A 25,593-nucleotide genomic window follows, 5' to 3' on the forward strand; every position below is an offset into this window, starting at 1 on the left:
CTGTAGACAATGACAGACTTAGACTGGAGACGCTGGAGTAATCAGAGAAGTAAGTGTTCTGCAGAGGTTTGAACTGGGAACAGACTGTTTCTGTCAGCTGTGAGGCATCAGAGTGGAGAAGGCATATTACCAAGTTCAGTTGCGGTAACAAGACTCTGGGGAGAACCATTTAAAAATCTGAATCTTCATAGTGCTTTGTCCACAAAAAAAGATCATAAACGACAGTTGTAGCATAACAGTAATAGTGGGTTAGTACAATGGTCCGTCTAGCCCAGTATCCTGTCTTCCAACAGTGACCAATGCCAGGTGCCCCAGAGGGAATGAACAGTACAGGTAAATATCTATTGATCCATCCCCATCACTCATTCCCAGCTTCTGGCAAATGAAGTGCAGCTACCTCTGGAGTAAAGGCCAAAAGCCTCCAAAGCACAACATTAAAAGGAAGTTTTCTTAGGATTATCAGAACAAATCCCCAATTTCACAAGAAGTCCAATGGGAGTGTTTATAAGCCTAGTGATCAGAAGTCTTCTCCTCTCGCCCAGCCTCCAACATGAGCAGGACTGTTTCATGGTATCAAGACTAACAGTAAGTTACCCTGTACGTAGGACAGTCTGAAGAGACTGCTAGATATTCTTGGAGAGCAGAGCTACGGGAACAGCAACTCTTGAAGGGGAACAGGCTGCTAGAATATTAGGGCCCATCTTGACTTTTCCTTGGGTCTTCGTTTCACAAGTCTGAGAATGCTGCCGCAATCCCATCTTGAGTATCTGCTCAAACTTAATAGAGCTACTGGCCACGGAGCTACCTTCCTTTCTCAGGCTCTTCCCCATTGTAACAGCTCCCCACTTGAATTCTAACCTTAGTTCTTCTCCTTGGTGTGCAAGAGTATGCTGCAGTTCTTGGGTTATGCATGCCCATTTGCAGACAAGGTCAGGAGAGTCTGAAGGATGAACAAGGCACTCATCCACGCTGAACAGAGGAAAGGAGGATTCTCTAGGATCCTAGCTGCATGGCACTCTCAATGGGGATTCGCTCTGGGATTCTCAATGAGACCAGCCAGGCTACAGCCTGCAGGCCACATTCTGCTCTTCTACAACAAAGCCCCACAACTGACCTTATGGAGGAGCAACTGGTCAAAGTGACTCCAGATCCCAGCAGGCAATATCCCACCCTGATCCCAGCAGACACACGCTGCTGCAGCTGATTTCATATTAAATTAGATGCATGTAGTTCCTGACCTCCTGGCAAGTGGCCAATGCAGCCCAAGGCTGAACTAGTTTGGGTCTTCAGCTATAGGTTCAATAATTAGAACCAACCCGGCATTAGATCTAGATTTTTTTTTTTAAACTGTCAGTGTAAATGGAAGCGTTAGGGAAACAAAAGGATATGTCAGCTCCTCAATCTCTGCTCAGCAGTTACAGCTCCAGCTATTGTCAAGCCAGGGAGTCAGGAGGCAAGAGCCAGGGTACTCTAGTGTCTGACAGACAGGTGATAATTAAACTTCAGAGTCAACTGCTGCTTTGCAGTGTGCGCTGATCGAGAAGGCTTCAGACAACTTTCTAAGACCAGCCATATTTTTCTGAAAGCTTCTAGATGCAACGCCTCCCGCTCCTGATTTTACAGCCGATTGGAGCCGCAGGGCAATACAGGTCACACTAAGGTGAGTTTGTTTTTAGGCAGAACCGTGGCAGCTGTTGTAGGGTTCAGTCTGAGAGCTGGAAGTATGCTGTAACCGTCTTCTCAAAGGAGGTCCAGAGATCAGCACGTTTGAGAAGAACTCCACAGTACAGAGAAACTTTTGTAATGGATTTCAAGAGGGACCAGCAAGGAAAACAGCCCTCCTACACTCACAATTCTCAAGGCTCACATCAGGTCTCAGTCATGGACAGAGGCAGGATTCCCCCACTTGATAGGTTAGCCACCTGATCCAGAATGCAGTTTACATCCAGTGGATTTTTGGCTTGGCTCATTAGATTTCTGCTTCAAATTTTTCGCTTTCATTTTTAATTTGGGGGAGGGGAAGAAAAGAGAGCACATGCACTAGGAGGAAGGGACAGATTTATTCTCACATTCAAGGTTTGCACAAAGAGCTTGAATAGTACTTGCAAACCAAGGGCAATGTAGTCTGGGCTCGGAAAGGGGACCTTGTGAATTGCTTGAGGGTAAGAGACAAGGAGTCGGTTTCAACCTTCCTTGTTTCAAGAGAGGAAGTGCGGCCTTCCAGGTGGAGCTAGAAGTCAGGAAGGTAGTGTTCTGTTCTCAGCTCTCCAACTGACCATATGAACTTAAGCAAATGATTCAATGTCTGTGCCTTCGTTTTCTCTTCTGGAAAGTGGCATGCCTCAAAGATTAAGACCTTTGGAGAAAATACTTGCCCTTGATGCAGGACTTAAGAGTCAATTGTTTCCACTAAAATGTCTGACTTGAAGGTTCTGAAAAGCTTTCAGGATGCGAGCAATGCTCCATGGCCATAAACATATCTAAGAACCAGGGTCAATACTGTGTCAGAAAATATTTTAATGTGCACAAAACCAGGCCTTTCAGAATTGATCACTTCCTACTTAGAAAGCTTTTTCCTGACTTGCCAGCCCTCCTACCATCCAATTTAGAAAGCCTGGGAAGCAATTATCTACCAGATCAATAAAGGGAAACATCCCAGGAGTTTGGTGCGGTCATAAGTGTATAATTATATTAGTCAGTGCATAGGTTTGTATAGGGTTATACAGCAGTGGAGTCTGGATCACAACCCATCCCCTGCTATTTCATTTTCTCCTTTAATACCGCAACCACCAACCAGGAGGCAATCCACCTATTTCCATAGAACAGCCAGCAAAAATGTGAAAGACTAGATCGTATAGGGGAAGTATTCCCACTATAAAACATTATTTTCTTTACTCTGATTTAATCCCCACTCTCACATCCTGGTTTCCTGAGAAGAGGAAGGAAAACTCTTCCAAGAGATGGGCCTTCAGAGTGAGTTGTTTCCAACACCCATTTTTATATTTCTCTAGGGATGGAAGTAGGCAGACAAGGAACAAAGAAGTGGTGCTTTTTATCAGTCTGGATTTGGTTCAGGGTATGCCCCCAGACAAAGATATTACCAAACAGTGATTTGTGAGCTTCAGGTCACGTAAGCTGGCAGGCTTAGTGCAGTCCTACTGAACAGATGTCGTGACAGAGCCACTAGAGGTGTTTCTCTTTCTATCAGTTTCATCAGAGAAGACAGGTGATATAGGCTAGGCAGACCTGACTGGCCCAGAGATTAGGGCTGGTACATTATCAGGTGGCGCGTAGAAGTTTGCAATGCTGCCACATAGAATCCTAGGGCTGGAAGATACCTCAGGAGGTCAAGTCCAGCCCCTTGCCCAAAGCAGGACCAATCCCACATGAACAGGTTTCTGTGATTCGACAGAACAATTCGATCTCCTGGGCGGCTAGGTAGGCCAGCGCCTCTTACTGCCATGAAACTGATTCTTTCTGAACATGTAGCCATGTCAGTCCCAGGATAGTGAAAGAGCAGCCGGATGAGGGACTCTCTTTCACTCATCTCAGAAGAGCTCTGTGTAGCTTGAAAGCGTCTCTCCCCCACCAGCAAATCAAAAGAGATTATTTCACCCACCTTGTCTCTCTTTTTGAGCAAGAGGCACATCACCCAAGAATCACAAAACTAATTGCATGTATTGGTCAGAGATTGATTCAAATGTGTAACGCCCTGGGGAGAAACCCAGTCTGCTGCTGGGATCCCCACCAGGATCTGTGGCGCTCTCTCAATCACTAGCTGGGATGTGCAAAAGATATTAAGCCATCCCCAGCCTAGGAACAGTTCCATACTGGAGCAGACCTCCCAGGTGGTCCATGATCCTTTTTCTGACAGTGGCCAATAGCAGCTGCTTCCGAGGAAGATGCACAAACACGGTAGTAGGCAGATGTGGCATCATCTGCCCCAAACACTAGACCTCCTCTTGGCCTCTAACAATTAGAGGTTGGCTTGAACCCTGAAGTATGTTTTCACATTTCTGCCAAAATGTGCAATTACGATTATTCTAGATAGTCTTAATGTTCATATAAGGGTCCAGTCCCTTTCTGAAACCTGCCAAGCTCTTGGCCTCATAGCCAGGTGCAAAAAGGGAACAATGAGCTCTCCTTTACCCGCTCCCCATCACTACAGGGACTCCTAGCTACTGTGTGTCATCTGTCTTGAACCCTTTCACCCAGCTTGTGTGTTCAGAACCATGCTCCCACCTATCCCCACCCCCTTCCAGTGAACAGTTTTAGACCGTCTCTCTGGTACTGACAATAGCTTTTACAAATGTGTTAATTTCACTATGCACAAGCTGATGGGAGCACAAATGAACCGCCTTGTTAGTTTAGCTAAAATGAATCTGCCAGTACGTCCACCACCAACTACTGTTTAGGAGACTTGTATTTTTTTAAAGTAAGTTATTTACACCTCTTCTCAAACATTTCAAACTGGGGCCTCATGGAATTGGATACCACAGATAGCATTTGCATACTGGTCCAGTGGAAACCAGAATTCGGAGTGAGTCTGTTGGGGTATGTCTACACAGCATTCCTCTTTCGAGAGAGGAATGCAAATGCAGCCGAGCGAAATTGTAAACGAAGCGCAGATTTGAATTTCCTGAGCTTCATTTGCATAATCACGTCCAGCCACTATTTCAAAATACCCTATTTTGACAAAAAACGCTGGGTAGATGTGGTTATTTTGAGAACAAACCCTTCTTTCGAAATAACCCTTAAGGCTTGGTTAGCAAGCCTCCACTTTAAAACCAATGTGAAATTTATTGCTGGATCCTTAGAAGTCTCCGGGGCTCACCCACAACACACAGAAAGCACCCCTAAGCACAGAAAATGAACACATTGTAAACACGAGGCAGGCACAAGTGAGAGAAGACAGAGTGCTCATGTCTGAGAGAATGTGTCTTTCCAGCTGCAGAGAAAACTGGGCAAACACGTTCAAGTACTTTGCGCTGTGCAGCTGGAAAGCAAGGCTAACAAATGAGCCTTGCTTATCAAAACAATGCAGCATGAGGCTGTATGATGGCCTCATAAAATGAAAGGCAGGTTTGGGATGGTTTGATGAGAGAGCAGGAACTGTCACCACAAGCCAGACACCTATCCCTGTCACCTTCCATTTTGGAAAGTCAAAGCCACTAGGAAATATTATTTGACACATTTAAACAAACACCAAACCACGGCAGCATGTATTTCTCTGACTACAGAAACTCTCCAGTGCCTCGCTGTGCTAGAGCCAACATTTCAGCAGTCTTTTTTTTATATAGATACTTAAATTTTGCAGTTAAAAAGGTGTCTTTTCCCACTTCCAGTCACTATAGAAAAATAATGCGAAGAGTAAAAACACACTTTATGCAAACAAAGGGGTTTATTGACAGATGTATCTTTGTACAGTACCTGAATTTCAGGCAAACCATTGCTTAAACCAACAGTTATTAAATTTAGTATGGAGCATAATTTACATTACACCTTCATAGAATCAATTGTGCTGTATACAAATATCCTGTGTAAGATGCATTCCTGCCAGTCTCCAACATCATTACTCTAAAGGTTTCCAAAAGGGACCATGGACCAAACAATGGGTTAATCAGTCAAACAATGGGTTAATATGCCAATACTTTTTCCAGCTTGATGATCACATCAAAAGACAGCTAAAATAAAGTAAGTTCTTTATTTTTGCTTTTTAACAGATTCAATTGCTGTAGCTGACACGGGGACATTATAGGATCACACTGGGAAGGAAGTTGGAGCATATAACTGATTCCAAAGGAAAATATAGCCCAAGGCCATCTATCTAGTAAGATGTGGCCAATGCCATGAAAGTTTGAAGACATCTACTCTCATTCAGGCCTTCCCAAAGTTCCATGGGCAAGTTTTGCAGTTTTACAAGCTCAGATTTCTGCTTCTAGGCGTATTTCTCTCCCTGTTGAGATATTGAAGATCTACAAAAGTATCAGGGGGACCAGCTGACTGAAGAAAGTGACAAAACAGAACAGAGAAAATGCTATCAGAGCACAAAATCCTCATCACCTTAACGGGCATTAAAAAAGTGATTTTAAACTGATTTAATCATTCTAAATCCTAAAGGATTTATTCTAGATGCATCTACAGCTGAGCCAAATAAAAAGGAAGGAGATACTGCTAAACATAATTGTTCCTTTGCCCCAATATGCCAAATAGTAGAGAAGTGTTTATCCCCATACACAGCATTAGTTTCAGAATACCATAAGAATATCTTGAATGGAGGAGGACAAGAGAAGACATACAACAGTAACCAGGATTTCTGATTCCAGGGATGACACAGCAACTGCTGTACAATGCACCCAGTGCTGGTAAATGCAAAGAAAACGTTCAAGCGTGTGAAAAGTCCATTTAAAAAAACCACACCTAAGCTCTTAGAAGAAAATAATCCTTATCCCATAACAAATATATATAAACTAAGTCACGAGTCTGAGAAAAAAATCTATGGTGATAATAAACAAGTTAGGGCTCCTTAAAGTGCTCTGATTCAGAAATACCTCCCCCCACACTGGGTAAACAGGCAAGAGCACACAGCGAGCTCCACGCAGAAGTGAGGCTCGGAGCGCCAGCGTTCAGGAACAAGCCTTTGGCGTACACGCCTGGGGATGCAGGATCCGTCGGGCACGGCCAGGGCACCGATCTGCCCGGCTGTGCGAGGACGCCAGCCCCAGCCCGGGGGGACAGACAGCTGCTGCCGGGCGCCGCCCTGGGTGCGCCCACGGGGACGGGAGCGGCTGGGCGTCCCGCTGGCAGGGGACCCGCGGCTCGTCCGGCTCCGCTGCTGACGCATCGGCGGCCGCTGCCGGGTACCGGCCCCGGAGCGATGCGCGGCCCCCGCCCCGGTCACGCCGCAGCCTGGCGGAGATGGGGGGGGGGGGAATACGCACCCCCCCGGCAGAGCGGTGCCCCCCCGGCTCGCTTACAAAGGATGACATCATCGGCCAGCGGGGAGCGGCCCTGGCCCCCCCAGGCGGTGCAGCTGAGGGAGCCCCCCCATCCCCGTGCCCCCCCCAGGCGGTGCAGCTGAGGGGGAGCCCCCCCCATTCCCGTGCCCCCCCAGGCGGTGCAGCTGAGGGGGAGCCCCCCCATTCCCGTGCCCCCCCCAGGCGGTGCAGCTGAGGGAGCCCCCCCATTCTCGTGCCCCCCCCGAGACGGTGCAGCTGAGGGGGAGCCCCCCCCGAGGCGGTGCAGCTGAGGGAGCCCCCCCATCCCCGTGCCCCCCCCAGGCGGTGCAGCTGAGGGAGCCCCCCCATCCCCGTGCCCCCCCCAGGCGGTGCAGCTGAGGGAGCCCTCCCATCCCCGTGCCCCCCCAGGCGGTGCAGCTGAGGGAGCCCTCCCATCCCCGTGCCCCCCCAGGCGGTGCAGCTGGGGGATCCCCCCCATCCCCGTGCCCCCCCCAGGCGGTGCAGCTGAGGGAGCCCTCCCATCCCCGTGCCCCCCCCAGGCGGTGCAGCTGAGGGAGCCCTCCCATCCCCGTCCCCCCCCCAGGCGGTGCAGCTGAGGGAGCCCTCCCATCCCCGTGCCCCCCCAGGCGGTGCAGCTGAGGGAGCCCTCCCATCCCCGTGCCCCCACCAGGCGGTGCAGCTGAGGGAGCCCCCCATCCCCGTGCCCCCCCAGGCGGTGCAGCTGGGGGGTGCCCCCCATCCCCGTGCCCCCCCCAGGCGGTGCAGCTGGGGGGTGCCCCCCATCCCCGTGCCCCCCCCAGGCGGTGCAGCTGGGGGGTGCCCCCCATCCCCGTGCCCCCCCCAGGCGGTGCAGCTGGGGGGTGCCCCCCATCCCCGTGCCCCCCGCGGGGTGCCCCCCATTCCCGTGCCCCCCCCAGGCGGTGCAGCTGAGGGAGCCCCCCATCCCCGTGCCCCCCGCGGGGGGGCAGCCGCGCCCCCTTTCCCCGCCGAGTGCCAGGCCCTGGGGGGGCGGGATGGGCCCCCCCCGCGCCGAGCCCCCTCCCCCCGCGCCGGGGGGGCCGCCCCTCACCAGCGGCTGCATCTCGGCGCGCACGGTGGGCACCTGGAACCGGTCAATCTCCTCCATCATGGTGGCGGGGGCGGCCCGGGCGGCTCGCGCCGGGCGCCTCAGTGTCGCAGGGACGCGCTCGATGCTGCTGCCGCCGCCGCCGCTGCTGCCTCATCCCAGCCGGGTGACTCAGCCGCTCCGCTTCCGGGTCCGGCCGCCGCCCCGCCCCCCTCATGCATTATTCATGAGAGGCGGCCCGGCCGGCGGGCCGTGCGGCAAGAGGAGGGCGGGATGAACCATTCCCGAGGCGGGTGGGAAGAACGCCCCGCCCCCGTGGGACGCTCCCCTTCCGGCAGGGCGGGGCGTACCATTCTCAGCCCGTAGGGGAGGGTGGGGCAGAGAGGGACTTCCGGCCCGTGGCCATAGATACCAACGTCAACTTCCGGCGGCTGGTTGCGCCTGGAGAAGGGAGCGAGGAGGCGGAGACTTGGGGGCCGGGGTGCTGCTGCCGCCATGCCGCCTAAGCTGCCCGTCAAGCGCCATCAGGTATGGGCCCGTCCACAGGGGGGGTGACAGAATGACATCACCTCAACGCCGCAGTATGACGTCACCGGCCCGTGACGTCACCCACGCACCACCGCTCCGTGCCATGGCGTCACGGCTCAGCCCCAGCTCCCTGACACGTGGTCACATCACTGCCTGGTGGCAGGGCATCCTTTCTCCTCACCTCCCAGTCTCCGGGCTACAGCCGCATGGCTTGCTTGTCAGGAGGCCACACTGGCTACTACATCTCGGCTGCGTCTACACTGGCACGATTTTCTGGAAATGCTTTTAACGGAAAAGTTTTCCGTTAAAAGCATTTTCGGAAAGGCGCGTCTACATTGGCAGGATGCTTTTCCGCCAAAGCACTTTTTGTGGAAAAGCGTCCGTGGCCAATCTAGACGCGCTTTTCCGCAAAAAAGCCCCGATCGCCATTTTCGCGGTCGGAGCTTTTTTGCGAAAAACACTACTGTGCTGTCTACACTGGCCCTTTTACGGAAAAGTCTTTCGGAAAAAGACTTTTGCCCGAACGGGAGCAGCATAGTATTTCCGGAAAAACACTGACAATCTTACATGAGATCGTCAGTGCTTCTCTGGAAATTCAAGCGGCCAGTGTAGACAGCTGGCAAGTTTTTTCGCAAAAGAAGATGATTTTGCGGAAAAACTTGCCAGTCTAGACAAAGCCCTAGACTGCAAGCCTCTTTCGAAAAAGAGTGTCTAGGCTACAGCCAGTACTTTAGAAAAAACAAGCCACTTTTTCAAAAGAGAGCACCCAGGCAGTTTGGATGCCTTTTTTTGAAAGCGCACTTTGGAAAAAAGGCATTCTTCCTCGTAAAATGAGGTTTCCCGTGGTCGAAAAAACTGCCGTGTTCTTTCGATTTACTTTCAAAAGAAGGTGGCAGCAGTCTAGATGCAGGGGAAGTTTTTTCAAAAAAAACCTGTAGTCTAGACACACCCACTATGTCTACGCTACCTGTTATGTCAGTATAACTCACGTCGCTCAGGGGTGTGACGTCAGTTATACCGCATACACACTGCAGAGCATCTCCTGCAAAGTTCCCTCCAAGCTGCTCAGCTGCCTAAAAGTCTTTCACAGGGGCTCAGGGCTGCCACACGCAAAGCTGCCATGGCCTCAGGAGAGTCTTTTTTTCCCCCTGGCTGCAGTAGCTCCCTGCGGGGCCTGGGGGAGTGCATGCCACTGGCCCCATCAGCATGGCAGATTAAGAAAAGGGCTTTTGGGGCTGCAGCCCAGGATTCTGAGCTAAGGGGGTGCTTTGTTAGCGCTGTAGCTATAGAACACCTGTGTTCTGGGCCAAACCTTCTGGTGGTTGGGGGAGGCAGCTCCATGCACTGCCTTTTCCCTCCACTGCCAGTGGAGCCTCTTTACCGATGAGCTCCAGGAAGCTGAGTCCCCACAGCTCCCATTGGCCAGGAATTGTAGCCAATGGGACTGCAGGGGGTGGTGCCTCTAGGTGAGTGTGGGGCAGCATGGAGCTACCTGCTCCCCACCACTGCCAAACAGCCCCACCCCAGACCCCACACACCCTGCCAGCTCCTCTTCTAAGTCCCCTCCCATACTCTGAAGCACTCAGACACACCCTGCCACAGGTTGTCCACGTGGAGAATGAATTTTGTTATGTGCACCAACGTAGAGGTAATGTGTGTCACATCTCCATATTGGTGCACATAACATAATTCATTCTGCACATGGAAACAAAAAAATAGAAGGAACATTGATTTCATGCTGGCATCGCTACTGCTGTTTTGTAGAGCTCTTCTCTAGGCCTGGAAACACTTGTCTTTTCTACCATCTTGTTGGTCCAATAAAAGATATGGCCTCCATCCCTTACCTTGTGTCTGTATCCTGGGACTCACATAGCTGTAGCAACACTGCAATCACCATATTACCGTGCCATTACAGTGCTGCATAGTTACAGCCTTACAGTGCACCATTGGCCAAATCATTTTTATTGACATGATAATACTAGGTTTAGTAAGTGTTGTTTGTTTCAAAAAATAAACTTTGGTTTCATCTCAGACTTTCAGCAACTAACTTCTGAGATTTGCTAAACAGGAAAGTTACATATTTATTGGGTTAAATATGTCTGAACAAGGACACGAGAACTTTATAAACGGAGCTAGAAGAATAATAGCAGCAACACAGTCAACCCAGGTTTTGCAATACTGCAAGTTGCTCAGCTTTTGCATCTCACTTAGAGATTATTGAGAGATTAAGTCATTCTGCTCCTCCTCGAGCTGTGAGGTTTAACTTTAAAACTAGCTGAAGATCATAACAATGGCCATGTAGACTGATGCAAAAAATCATTTACAGGCAGTCCCCGAGTTACGCGGATCCGACTTATGTCGGATCCGCAGTTACGAACGGGGCCCTTCCTCTCCCTGGTCTCCAGCAGACCAGGGAGAGGAAGCAAAGCAGCGGAACACGCGGGCAGCGGACAGCCCAGACGCGTCTGGGCTGTCCGCTGCCCGCGTGTTCCGCGGCTTTGCTCTGCTCTGCTCTGCTCTGCTCTGCTCTGCTCCCCGGTCTGCAGACCAGGGGGACGGGGAGCAGAGCAGAGCAGAGCAAAGCCGCAGAGCCCGAGGGCAGCAGGATAGCCACGGCGCGTCTGGGCTGTCCCGCTGACCGTGTGCTCTGCGGCTTTGCTCCGGACGCCTGTGGTACAGCAGCTGGGGCGCTGCCGGTTGGTCCCGTAGCGCCGCTCTGGGCGCCACTGGACCAACCCAGCAGCACCCCAGCTGCTCTACCCCAGGTGTCCCCAAGTCAGCAGCTGCTGAAAATGACCAGTGGCTGACTACAGGAAGCCCCTGCCCCGGGCTTCCTGGAATCAGCCGCTGATCAGTTTCAGCAGCAGCTGACTTGGGGATGCCTGGGGTTCTTAAGTTGAATCTGTATGTAAGTCAGAACTGGCGTCCAGATTCAGCCACTGTTGAAACTGATCAGTTTCAGCAGCGGCTGAATCTGAACGCCAGTTCCGACTTACATACAGATTCAACTTAAGAACAAATCTACAGTCCCTATCTTGTACGTAACCCGGGGACTGCCGGTATTTATTCTGCAAAGACCTCATTGTCCTTGAGTGCTCCTTTAACATCTTGATTGCCCAGTGACCCCACTGATTGTTTAGCAGGCTTCCTGTTTCTGATGCATGCTAAACAACCAACGGGGCCACTACTTTAAAACATTTGCTGTTACTTTTTGAGTTTTGGGCTAGCTGTTCTTCAAATTCCCCTTTGGCTTTTCTTGTTCTATTTTCACACTTAATCTGTCAGAGTTTATGCTCCTTTCTATTTTCCTCACTAGGATTTGACTTCCACTTTTTAAAAGATGTCTTTTTATCTCTCACTGCTTCTTTTACTTGGCTGTTAAGCCGCAGTGGTACTTTTTTGGCTCACTCACTGTGTTTTTTAATTTGGGGGTGTTCATTTAAGTTGGACCTCTATTACGGTGTCTTTGAAAAGTTTCCATGCAGCTTGCAGGGATTTTACTTTTGTTGCTGTGCCTTTTAATGTCTGTATAATTAACTTCCTCATTTTTGTGTAGCTTCCCTTTCTGAAATTAAATGCTACAGTACTGGGCTGCTATGGTGTTTTTCCCATCACAGGCATGTTAAATTTAATTATATTATGGCTACTATTTCCAAGCATTCCAACTCTATTCATCTCTTGGACCAGATCCTGCACTCCACTTAGGAGAAAATTAAGAACTGTCTCTCCTCTTGCAAGCTCCAGAATCAGCTGCTCTAAGAAGCAGGTATTAAAGGTGTAATTTAAGGTAGTGAGAGGAGTTAATATTTCTTTTCGAGTGACACACACTGGATGTTCTTGTCCTTTGCAAAGCTGACTCCTTGTCACCCAGAACACCCCGAATTTGATTAGTAAAAACAATGTCACGCATACTCATTCTCTCAAGTGTGGAATAAAAGTTTTACTTGTCCTCGCCTCAGCTGGTAGAGAACTGTAACAAGAAATCCTTAAGTCACAATTCGTATTCCATAGCCAAGATTTTAGCTCTTACCTGTGCAACATAACTGCTAGTATTCAGAAATGTAGAGAGACAAGGTGGATGAAGTAATATCTTTTACTGGACCAACTTTGGTCCAAATGCTTGTCTCTCACCAACTGAAGTTGATCTAATGTATGTGTGTGTATATATATATATATATATATATATATATATATATATATATATTAGTAGCTATGCAGGTGAATGAGCTTTTGATGTATCACTGATGTGGTTAGGTTCTGTGATAGTGTCGCTAGGGTAGATGTGTGGACCGAGCTGGCAGGGATTGGTTCCTGGGTTAGTGTTAGTGTTTCTGTTGTGGGGTGTGATGTTGGTGGTGAGGATTTGTCTCAGGTCAGAGGGCTGTCTGTAATCAAGGACTGGCCTGTCTCCCGAAGTTGGTGAGAACGAGGGATCATCATCTAGGATAGGTTGTAGACACTCAGGGAACGTCTAAAGTACATGGCTCCGTCGACGGAACCATGTAGATTAGTTTATACGAAAAAGGGAAATGAAGCTGCAATTTAAATAATCACCGCTGCATTTAAATCAAAATGGCCAGGATCTGCCGACGAAGGGTTCTGGGGTCGGCAGATCCCCGTCTAGACTGCCGCACTGTGCCGACAATCAGCTTATTGGCACAGTGCGGTGGACATTTTGATTTAAATGAAGCAGTGATTATTTAAATCACAGCTTCATATCCCTTTGCCGTCCTGTCTAATCTACATGGCTCCGTCAACGGAGCCATGTAGTCTAGACATACCCTCAAAGATGTGTAGCAGAGCTTTTAACTGGGGGCTGTAGGTGATGGTTAGTGGCATACTGTTGCTGTCTTTGTTCGGACTGTCCTGTAATACGTGACTTCTGTGTGTTCACTGGCTTTGTCAATCAGTTTCTTCTTTTTGTTCCTTGTTAAATGGAGCACTTTGTATTTGCCCTTATTGAATTTCATCCTTTTACTTCAGGCAATTTCTCCATTTTTGTCCACACCATTTTGAATTTTAATTGCATCCCCAAAGCACTTGTAACCCCTCCTAGTGTGGTATCGTCTGCACTCTAGGGATGTCAATGTGTAGACGATTACATAATTAACCAATAAGCCTGGGCTTATCAGTTAATCTTGTCGACTATATGCATTCCCTCCCTTGCTGCCTCTCTTAAAAGCTGGCTCTGGACAGGGGCTGCTGCCACCCGGTGCTGCTCCCTCTGTATCAGAGACAGCAGTGCAGGGCAGCAGGTGGAGCTGGCCTGCTTGAGAAGCCAGGTTTTAAACTGGCTCCACTCATGGATTGGCTCCTACTTGCCATCTCATGCGGCTGCCTGATACAGAAGCAGCAATGTGGGATGGTAGAGGGCTCCCCAGGAGCAGGGCTGGAAGCGTGCTGGCTGCTGGCTGCCGGCCTTGCACCAGGGAATATCAAATCGTCATGCAACTGCTAAAATTTCATGCGGTTACACAACTATTCAGTTACACGCTATCTAACATTCCAACCAGTTATGCACCTAGGGATGGTGTAGACGGAGCTTGGTCCTGCCTTGAGGGCGGGGGGCTGGACTCGATGACCTCTCGAGGTCCCTTCCAGTCCTATTATTCTATGATTCTATGATACCTCATAGTAGCTCCATCTGCATTGTATTTTCATGGTTTGTCTATGAGAAGGTCACACAAGACCGTATCAAAAGTCGTATCAAAGTTAAGATATATCACATCTACTGCTTCTCTCACACAGTGGCTGTGCTCCCAGCTCCGAGCTACACACTCACACACACACACACTGACTCCCCTGCCTGAACTCCCCAAACAGGGGAGGTATTGCAATATGACAGTACCTGTAAGAAATTTAAGTTACTTTCGCCTCTGAGATGGACACTGTATTTGCACTTTTCCAATCCTATAGTATCCCACATGCCGTGACTTTTTGAAGATAACTCATCTAGCTCAGTGATAGAGATGTAGCCGTGTTAGTCTGGTGTAGCTGAAACAAAATACAGGACTATGTAGCACTTTAAAGACTAACAAGATGGTTTATTAGATGATGAGCTTTCGTGGGCCAGACCCACTTCCTCAGATCAAATAATGGAAGAAAATAGTCACAACCATATATACCAAAGGATACAATTTAAAAAAAATGAACACACATGAAAAGGACAAATCACATTACAGAACAGAAGGGAGATGTAGGTGGGGGGGGAAGGAAGGTGAATGCCAGTGAGTTAATGATATTAGAGGTGGGGAAGGGGAAATGTCTGTGAGTTAATAGTATTAGAGGTGATAATTGGGGAAGCTATCTTTGTAATGTGTAAGATAGCTGGGGTCTTTGTTAAGTCCCGTGCGGAGAGTGTCGAATTTTAGCATGAATGCCAGTTCAGAGGATTCCCTTTCAAGTGCAGATTTGAATGTCTTCTGAAGTAGGATGCAGGTTAGCAGGTCATTGAGACTGTGTCCTTTCTGGTTGAAATGACAAGCAACTGTTTTTTCTTTGTGATCCTGTCTAATGTCTGTTTTGTGGGCATTGATTCTTTGGCGAAGGGTCTGAGACGTTTGTCCAATGTACATAGCAGACGGACACTTTCGGCACATGATAGCATAGATTATATTTCTGGATGCGCAGGAATATGTATTTTTGATCTTGTAACTCACTTGGTTAGGCCCAATAATGGTGTCAGCAGAGTGAATATGTGGACAAAGCTGGCAGCGGGGTTTGTTGCAAGGGAAAGTACCAGGGTTGGTATTAGTGACAAAGACCCCAGCTATCTTACACATTACAAAGATAGCTTCCCCAATTATCACCTCTAATACTATTAACTCACAGACATTTCCCCTTCCCCACATCTAATATCATTAACTCACTGGCATTCACCTCTTCCCCCCCCCCCCCACATCCCTCTTCTGTTCTGTAATGTGATTTGTCCTTTTCATGTGTGTTCATTTTTTTAAAATTGTATCCTTTGGTATATATGGTTGTGACTATTTTCTTCCATTATTTGATCTGAGGAAGTGGGTCTGGCCCACGAAAGTTCATCATCTAATAAACCATCTTGTTAGTCTTTAAAGTGCTACATAGTCCTGTATTTTGTTTCATCTAGCTCAGATACCTCCTCAATCAGCAATTCGATTATTCTAGGATCCATTTAATCAGGCCCTGCCAACTTGAAAACCTTTAACTTGTCTCCTTGATAGGATGTTAACAAGCACTCTGGTGTAACCTCTGCCAGATCCAGAAACCTCTGAGTCTTATGGCTCTTGCATCCTATTGCTTTGCCTTAACTATGAAATGCACCCATTGCTGACAAATATGCACACTGATAAACTGGCCTGGAATAGAAGCAGGATTTAACCAATTTCTTAACTGGTACTGAACACAGTTTTTCTTTGTCCACATTTAGGGCTAAACTGTATTCAGAACCAGTTCATCACCAACCTGTGTCAGCAACGGTTTTTTTTCCCCATTGTAGGCGACGCTTACGAGTTTGGACAGCAAGAGGTTTCCCATTACCCTCAAGGCACAGGCTTGTGCTTGTTGATGCATACATGTTGTTTTTTTTCCTACCCAAGTAAGTTGTCAATGAGAAACCAAGAGGGATTGTTCATAAAACACAAGCGACACTCGAACATGTTTCTTTTTGTTCCCTGCAGAAGAGCCTGCTGGCCTGAAAGGTGCACGAAGCCATTCCTGCCATGTACAATGAACACTTTGGTTGGTGTTTTTCAAAAAGCAGATTTAAAAAAAAACCTTCTTGGTAAATAGCTGTTAAATTAGAATCCCTGTTGTGTGTAAATTGACGTCTGCTGCAGAGAAACCCAAAAGTGACCTTGCTTCCCTTTGCTTTATTTCCACGTAGGATTATCGTGCTCATTGTATCACGCAGCCCTTCACTATGGAGGCTGCTGACATTCAAAACAAGAGTAAGATGCTAACAGGAAATTACTAGATGGCTTTGCTGAAATGGCAGCCTCAGGTCGCTTTAACTGACTCTTTGCCGGAAGCTGCTAGTGACTTGGTTCATCTGTTCTATCAGGCTACATGCTAACCTTTGTGCGCTGCTCCAGGGAAAGCAGGAATGATAGATAGTGTCTGTGCTCTGGAAGATAAAGCAACTTTAGCAGGTACATTTGGATTGCTAAATTGTAAAGGATCAACAGCTGGTTGTGACAATAGGTGCTGGGGGGAGGAGACACTACTGACTGACCCAATTCAGGCGGAATTGCATAGAAACCAGACTGTCTACAGTCCAAGACTGGGGGTCCTCCACTAGGGAAATCAATGTGTAGTCGAGTGCACGATTAATCGATAAGTTTAGCCTTATCAGCGGCCTTTGTATCAGAGGTAACAAGGGGGGGAACAGGATCCAATACACATGGGAAGCCAGTTTTCAAGCCAGCTCCCCACATATATCAGCTCTCATGGAGCCGCCTGTCTGCATCCCCTGCGCGTCTCTCTTGGGAGTTGGGGGGACAGGTGGGAGCCGATGAGCATGGAGAACCGGCTTTCAAGCCAGCTCCCCACACATATTCGCTCACACGGAGCTGCCTCATCCACCCTCCTCCCCCTCCATGCTGATGCCTCTATCACCTCTCTTCCCCTCCCCAGCACTCCAGGAGCTGCGCTGCATGCCTGCTCCCCTCACCTCTCTTCCCCTCCCCGGTGCTCCGGGAGCTGCACTGTACGCCCGCTCCCCTCACCTCTCTTCCCCTCCCTGTGCTCCGGGAGCTGCACTGTACGCCCGCTCCCCTCACCTCTCTTCCCCTCCCCGGTGCTCCGGGAGCTGCACTGTACGCCCGCTCCCCTCTCCTCTCTTCCCCTCACCGGTGCTCCGGGAGCTGCACTGTACGCCCGCTCCCCTCACCTCTCTTCCCCTCCCCGGTGCTCCGGGAGCTGCACTGTACGCCCGCTCCCCTCACCTCTCTTCCCCTCCCTGTGCTCCGGGAGCTGCGCTGTACGCCCGCTCCCCTCACCTCTCTTCCCCTCCCCGGTGCTCCGGGAGCTGCACTGTACGCCCGCTCCCCTCACCTCTCTTCCCCTCCCTGTGCTCCGGGAGCTGCGCTGTACACCCGCTCCCCTCACCTCTCTTCCCCTCCCCGGTGCTCCAGGAGCTGCGCTGCACGCCCGCTCCCCTCACCTCTCTTCCCCTCCCTGTGCTCCGGGAGCTGCACTGTATGCCCGCTCCCCTCACCTCTCTTCCCCTCCCCGGTGCTCCAGGAGCTGCGCTGCACGCCCGCTCCCCTCACCTCTCTTCCCCTCCCTGTGCTCCGGGAGCTGCGCTGTACGCCCGCTCCCCTCTCCTCTCTTCCCTTCCCCGGTGCTCCAGGAGCTGCACTGTACGCCCGCTCCCCTCACCTCTCTTCCCCTCCCCGGTGCTCCAGGAGCTGCGCTGCACGCCCGCTCCCCTCACCTCTCTTCCCCTCCCTGTGCTCCGGGAGCTGCACTGTATGCCCGCTCCCCTCACCTCTCTTCCCCTCCCCGGTGCTCCAGGAGCTGCGCTGCACGCCCGCTCCCCTCACCTCTCTTCCCCTCCCCGGTGCTCCAGGAGCTGCGCTGCACGCCCGCTCCCCTCACCTCTCTTCCCCTCCCTGTGCTCCGGGAGCTGCACTGTATGCCCGCTCCCCTCACCTCTCTTCCCCTCCCCGGTGCTCCGGGAGCTGCGCTGTACGCCTGCTCCCTTTGCATGCAGCCCCACTTCTCTGCTCCTCTCTGGCGGTCCGTGGAGGATGGGGAGTGCTCGGCATGCTGCCCCGCCTCCTCCCCTCCACATGGGAGCCAGGGCCTCTACAGAGGGGATGTGGCTGTAGCTGGGGCTGAGGGCCTGCTTCCCCCAGCCCCAGCTGCACCAACCGCCAGTGACTATACATACAGCACAATGAGGTCTAACTTAGCTGTTACCAATCATGAAAGAAATCTGCGCTTCCAAAATACTGCACTTCACTATGCCTGTAACAGCTGGAACTGCAGAGCGCCCATTCGCCAGCTTCAGAAGACTTAAAAATGATCTCTGGTCATCAATGGGAGAGACGCAGTTTAGTCATGTAACTGTCCTTAACCGGCATCGAGACCAAGGATGGGGAAACTTTTTTGGGTCAGGGGTTGCTGATTCACAGAAAATCAGTCAGGGGCCACACACAAGTGAGAAGCAAAAAACCCTAAACCCACAGAAACCCTCACTGACACGGCCCCTGACTGAGGAGAAAGACCCCACATTCCCCTCACACACCAGAGCCTAGCGGTGCCCAGGCTAGTAGATTTTGTGTGCTTCAGCCCTGTGGCAGAATGGTGGGCAGAGGGTTGGAACACCAGCGTGGGCTCCCCAATGCTCGGGTGGGTAGCCCCAAGCCTTGGGAGCTGGATTCAGACAAGCTAGAGGTTGCCTCTGGCCCCCTGGCCTTAGGTCCCCCATCCCGAGCAAGACCATGCCAGGGAACAAGATGTAAATAAGTCTGCTGACGGTTTTGTCCAGAAAGCTAAAGTGAAATGTAATGTCTTTAAACTGGGATGTTAATGAACACAGCTTGCAGGTGATTGCAATGATTATAATATACTATAATCCATGATAATGTAATTATGTCATTCATAACAACTTAATCATTATTCAGATAGTAAAGAAGCCAATCACAGACAAATAGTCAGTCACTAAAATATGAAAGAAGTATACAAATGTGCTGAAAACAGTCTCCTCATAAAACAGGCAGAGCCCCCCTCCCCCCCGCATACCTCTTGAAAAGCACCCACTGGACAAAACAAAAGTCGGTGTCTATTTTGGGGGTATTAAAAATGATGTTTTATTCCTCAGTGAGATTCACTTTTCAGTGTTTTTCCACCTCCTGTTGTTCATCGGTCCTGACCACTTACATTGTAAGAACATAGATTCAGAGGCTGTCTAGCTCTGTGTATACTGCACCTAGCACAATGAGGCCTGATTTCAGGTGGGCTGTTTTGTGCTTCTGTAACACGAGTAAAAATAACCAACTATCCTAGAACTTAGATATGGAAAAGTCCTGTCACTCCATTTGCCCCCTGTCTTGCAAAGACATTGGCTACGTCTACATTACCCAGTCTTGCGCAAGAACATATGCAAATGAGGCATGGTGGTGAATATCGCTGTGCCTCATCTGCATACTTAATAATGAGCCGCCATTTTGCACAAGGGGCTTTTGCCTACACTGCGCCTTCTTGTGCAAAAACCTCCTCTTGCACAAGAGCCGTTCTTCCTGAAAATAAGCGGCAGAATGGCTCTTGTGCAAGAGAGGGTTTTTGCTCAAGAAGGAGCAGTGTAGATTGCTCCTTCTTGCGCAACAGCCCATTGCGCAAAAATGGTGGCTCATTAAGTATGCAAATGAGGCACAGCAATATTCATCGCCACGCCTCATTTGCATATGTTCTTATGAAAGACTGGCCAGTGTAGACATAGCCAAAGGGTACATCTACACAGCAGGGTTAAAGCCAAAATAAACTATGTAAATTCAGCTAAGTCAATTGCATAGCTTAAGTTGAAATAGCTTATTTCAGCTTTTGGCACTGTCTACACAGCAGGAAATCTGAGGTAGAGGATTCTTCCTCCAACGTCCCTTACTCCTCGTAAAATGAAGGTTACAGAAGTCAGAGTAAGAAGTCCTCCAGCTTGCCATTATTTCGACATTATGTCAAAATAACTGCTTGTAGTGTTATTTCATAGTGTAGACGTACCCTTAGAAATGTGAATGGACTTAGTGGGTATGTCTTCAGAAGATCAGAGTCTAAGTCTGTCCCTATTCCCTGAAGGCTAATACAGGAAAGTTCACTACACTGGAGTCATTGTGGATAGTTCTTTGAAAACATCCACTCAGTGTGCAGCGCCATTCAAAAAAGAAAACAAGAAATGTTGGGCATCACTAAAACGGGGATAGAGAATAAGACAGAGACTATCTTATTGCCTCTCTATATATCCATGGTACGCCCACATCTTAATACTGCGTATAGATGTAGTTGCTTCATCTCAAAAAAGATATCTTGGCATTGGAAAAGGTTAAAAAAAGGGGAACAAAAATGATGAGGGGTTTGGAACGGGTCCCATATGAAGAGAGATTAAAAAGGCTGGGACTTTTCAGCTTAGAAAAGAGGAGATTAAGGGGCATATGATAGAGGTCTATAAAATCATGACTGGTATGGAGAAAGTGAATAAGGAAAAGTTATGTACTTGTTTCTGTAACATAGGAACTGGGGGGGGGGTCACCAAAATAAATTAATAGATAGCAGGTTTAAAACAAACAAAAGGAATTTTGTCTTCTCTCTGCACATAGTCAACTTGTGGAACTCCTTGCCAGAGGATGTTGTGAAGACCAGGACTTTAACAGGGGTCAAAAAACAACTCGAAGAATTCAAAGAGGTTAGGTCCATCAATACTTATTAACCAGAATGAGTAAGAACAGTGTCCCTAGCCTTCCTTTGTCAGGGAAACATGTACTGGGATAGACATTTCGATACTATCTGAGGGCACATCTGCACTGCAGCATTATTCCGAAATAACAAGGTGAGTGTCTACACAGTAAGCCCATTATTTCAAAATCATTTCAAAATAGCAGGTTTCTTATTTCGGAGTAATAAACCCTCATTCCACGAGGAATAACGCTTATTCTGAAATAGTTATTTTGAAATTGGGGGGTGTGGACAGCACAGCTGAGGTTATTTCTAATTAATTGGCCTCCAGAGCTTCTCACAGCTTCTCATAGGTATAAAGGTGCAGGTAGAAGGGAACCTGCTCGTGGCAGAAGGAGGGCCCTGGCAGCCCTGTGTCACAGAGCAACGCCCATTACTGCCGCCATGAGCGACCCCACCGAGCCCTCCACGACTGCAACTGAGCTGGCAGCCAGCTCCCAAGCCCCTACCCAGGGGTGGAAGAGGGTCCCTTCCTGGTCTGTGGAGATCCTGGATCTCATTGAGGTCTGGGGAGAGGAGGCTAGCCTCCAGGATCTCCGCACCAGGCGCAGGAATGCTGATGTGTATGGCCAGATGGCCGCCAGCCTGGGCTAAAAGGGTCACATGCACACCCAGGAGCAGGTGAGCATGAAAATAAGAACTCAAGTAAGCCTACATAAAGGCCAGGGAATGGAGTTCCCGCTCCGGAGCAGCACCCCAGTCATGCCTCTGTTATGAACAGCTGCACTGCACCCTGGGGGTGGAATCCGCCCCTTCTTCCCCCGCCCATGTCATGGACTCTGGCCTGGAGATGCCCATCACCAGCCTCCCAGAGGGCGGGCCAGTAGATGAGGAGGAGGAGGTGTTACCAGGAACTCAGTAACGATAACACTTAAGGTTAAAACCAGGATCTGATCTTATGATTTTTGTTCCTGACCCAGAAGTACAGGTCCCCCGACAGCTGTATCTATCACCAGTGGATTAATTGGGCCGAAATAACAATGCAACTCGAATGTAAATTTAACCAATCTATTAAAGAATTTGAAACAATACACAGCGTATGACACTGACATCAACCCCAGTACAACCGGTTATGAACCAACCCCACACTCTCAAACTGGAAGAGAAAAGAAGATAGCAAAGGATTCCCCAATTACAATCAGGTAAGTAGTTAAAATACTTTACAGGTGTATGGCTTAGATGGAAGATGGCACTCCACTTTGACGGATAGAGGGGGAAGAAGCAAGCCTAGGACCTTCTACAGTTCAGCAGGAGACCTGCCGTTCGGGAGCAACACTAGGTGATCCCACGGAGATGTTATTCCGGCTCGAGTTAATCACGGATCCCTGAGATTCCAAAGGGCTTTCACCACAAGGACTAGGATTCCAGAATGAGGCAAAGGAACCTAAGATGTCCCCTAGTCACAAATCCCCACCCTTCAGTAGGGGCTGTGGAGGGAGGCGCCCACAGTAGCTCAGAGATTCCTATCCCTCGCGCAGCTTCTATCCTGCAGCCTGATGGTAGGTCTCGCATTCAAGCCTTCACTGTGAAGAGTGGATGCAGGATGACTAAGAAGCTGTGACGCACCAAGGGCCAGAGGAAGGGTGACGGAAGAGCAGCGGCAAAAGGAGGAGCAGGAAGAGCCTGGACCCCTCAGGTGACAGTTCTTTTAAAGTTTCTTAGGCGGGAAAAGCAGCAAGGGGGCTGAGCGCAAAACTGTCCTGTTCCGTGTGCAGTGTAGTGCACCTCTGAGGTGTTTTTCAGCTTTGGCGGGAAAAACAGGTTGAAGCCGGTCTTATTTGCTTCAGTGCCCAGAGCACAATCCAAGATGGAGTTTGTTGAAACAAAATGGAGTCCATTATAATAGAAAAGTCCTTACAGAGGTGCAGAAGGAGGAGGAGGAAGACCAGGCCAGAGTGGACACGATGCCCACCAGCCAGGAAGTCATTCTGCCCCTGAAGCTGATACCCCCCCCCCCTCAGGATCATGTCACCCAGGATTCGGACGAAGCTGGGGAAGGCCCGTCTGGTGAGTTCCAAGGAACGAGGCAGAGAGAATTCAACAGGAGGCAAAGTGTTGGGAGAGTTATGTTTTCCACCCTTCTTCCTCACTTTTGGTTTTGGGGTTTTATTTTTTCTCAAAAGTTTTGTGGCTCAAATTTCAACACCCTTGGTCACAAAGATGTAAAATCCCATTTAAAAAGTTAACTGGTTAAACGATCCGGTAATCAGGATCCTGCGGGTGGGAGGCTGCTCCAGCCCAGCCAGGTTGCTAGTGAACCACTTATCCGATAAGTATCACCCATTTAACCCTTTGCATCACTACTCGGTCATAACAGTACCACAAATAGGCTACAATGGAACAGCTCCAGAGTAAGGAGCTGTCAGAATCGGGTTCCTTGTTGGGAGAGTTTATATATTTCCTGGAGCTCAAGGACACACGCAAGGGAAGGGAACTCTAAGCATTGCAGGCTACAAGAGGAAGAGAATTCCAAGTGTAGGGAATCGCACAGAAAAAGGCTTGGAGGTGAGACTGGGAGAATAACACAAAAAGGCTACTGCTGGTGTTTTTTTTACAAAGGGAAGGTTGACATATGCATAGTGCAGTTAGCAAAAGGCTTGACTTTCAAAGGGAGTTATGCTGCTACATCATCCTTAATTCCCCCAAGTGACACGTAGGATCACCCCACTGCCCTGCATTCCCTCCATTGCCTCGGGAATCGTGGCAGGGAAGGACCAGGCAGGGCACAGTGTTTGCACCAGTTTCTTTTTGCTTCGGGTGAAGTCAGATCCTTGCTTTCCTTCAGTGTTGTTTTTTGCTTTTAATATAGTTACAGATTTTTTGTTCACTGATTGCTCTTTATGTTGTGTTAATTGAACTGCCAAAACCAATTATCTTCATATTGCCTTGTCGATGTCTTTACTGCCAGATAAATGCATTTATAGACTCATTTACAGGGGAAATGGTAAGTAGCCTTTGTTTCCTGTTTAAAGTTAGTCGTTTGATTTTTGAATTGGGTCTAAATTAAATTGTGCTCTGGAAATCTGTTTTAAATTTTGTTGCTTAAATCACATTAAATTAATGTTCAGCATGTTCCTTTTAAAATAGAATGGCTACATCAGCAACTGCTACTGGATTGAAACAGTGTGTAAGAGTAGTATGGTCTAATGGTTGAATAAAGACCTGGGAGCCAGGATTCCTGGGGGCCGTTGTTCTGCTCTGCTACTGACTTCATTGTGTGACCTTTGGGAAATCTCTTACTCTTTCTATGTTCTTTCCATATGTGAAGTGGAGAATGATAATTCCTATCTCACTGGGTCTTGTGAGGCCCAGTTAATATTTTGTAAAATGCTATGGGATTGTCAGGTGAAAAGTGTCATGTAAGAGCATGATAATACTATTATTATTATGTATTCAATTATGTTGTTAGTATGTTGAGTTTTCTGAAGACACTTGCAAAGTTCTTTTGAAACCTATCAACGTTTGGCAAGTGTGCTAAAAAGCAAGTCAGCAATGGTACTCTGGGACTTTTAAAAGAACATTATCCCCGTAATTTAAAGTTAAAAGCAAATTATGTTGCTCAGTGCAATGTTATGGTTTAACATTAAATGTACTGGAATATGATTATGTTTAAAGTTGTTGAGTTGTTACTGACTGAACAAGGGCATAAATGCCCGGGACGCTTTCTTGAGGTATCCAGAACTGTAAATCAAGGGTTCCCCCTCTGCCTTAGCATTAAACTGCTGGTGCTAAACTGAATGACAACTCCCAGCCACTCCATTTTGTTTTCCAGACTCACGGGTTCCTCCTGATTCCACCAGTTCAAGGAGACCCAGCGCCCGACATCCCACCCTCCCCCTCCTGGGTCATGACCCATAGTTTGAAAACCAGTGATCTAAGTGTTACTAAGCAAGAATAATAGAGACAGAAATGGTTCCAATGCAAACCAAAGTACAATCCACTTTTACGTGACTAAAACTTACCACGCTACAGTCCTTCACTAAGCTGAGTTTCTAACTGAAAGCAGCCTTTCAACATCACCCATCCACATGGCAAGAGATCCCCTGTTCAAAGATACAAAGAACACCAACCTATTTGCCCCCATTGTGATAGAAAACCAACACGTCTTTTTATTGTTCCAGGTATTCCTAGGAGGTTAGTGTCCTTGTCCCAAGAATTGGGATTAATTCCTGGGAATCAGACTCCAGTATCTTCCCATGTTGATTTCACATACTCATGCTAATCTGTCCACCCTGTTTACCCGGGATGAAAATGAACTTGCCCATTGCCTCTGAAGTCACAACGCTCAATTGACATTAGAGACAGGGAGATAACTATCCTCCCTCTTGTCTGGAAGAAAACCTGGGTCTCCCTTTGTTGGGTTACAGACTTTTTAAGCATAATAGCAAGGAGTATCCACAATTCCTCATTTGTTGTTAATACCTACACTTCACAATGACATTAATGACCAGGATGTCCCTAGCTTTCATTTTATCACTCACATAACATGACAGTCATGTGTTCAGTGTAGTGAGTTTGTCTGGCCTGATAAGAATTGTTGCAGAGAGGTGAACAGCCAGTGGGACTTTGGGTCACCATCATCCTTTTCCAACCAAAAGGAACGCACGGATTGGT

At 48.7% G+C, this 25,593-nt stretch overlaps 2 protein-coding genes across 5 annotated transcripts in view; one reads left to right on the forward strand and one right to left on the reverse strand.

Annotated features, from left to right (window-relative positions):
- FAM219A (family with sequence similarity 219 member A) overlaps window positions 1-8,288 on the reverse strand; it is a 155,812-nt gene extending 147,524 nt beyond the window's left edge. For 3 of the 4 annotated variants that reach the window (XR_012905012.1, XM_075932800.1, XM_075932799.1), the window contains exon 1: window positions 8,029-8,288. Coding sequence is in view for 3 of the 4 variants with exons in the window: in XM_075932800.1 (XP_075788915.1) it covers window positions 8,029-8,088 (60 nt within the window). In the remaining variant the exon portion in view is untranslated. The remainder of the gene's footprint in view (window positions 1-8,028) is intronic. The other variant, XM_075932801.1, reaches the window with a different exon arrangement.
- A 113-nt stretch (window positions 8,289-8,401) lies between these two features.
- DNAI1 (dynein axonemal intermediate chain 1) overlaps window positions 8,402-25,593 on the forward strand; it is a 208,956-nt gene continuing 191,764 nt past the window's right edge. Inside the window, exon 1 of the mRNA XM_075932798.1 lies at window positions 8,402-8,553. Within this exon, the coding sequence (XP_075788913.1) occupies window positions 8,521-8,553 (33 nt within the window). The 5' untranslated portion in view covers window positions 8,402-8,520. The remainder of the gene's footprint in view (window positions 8,554-25,593) is intronic.

This window comes from Pelodiscus sinensis, chromosome 6 (assembly GCF_049634645.1).
Source record: "Pelodiscus sinensis isolate JC-2024 chromosome 6, ASM4963464v1, whole genome shotgun sequence".
NCBI classification, from domain to species: Eukaryota; Metazoa; Chordata; order Testudines; family Trionychidae; genus Pelodiscus; species Pelodiscus sinensis.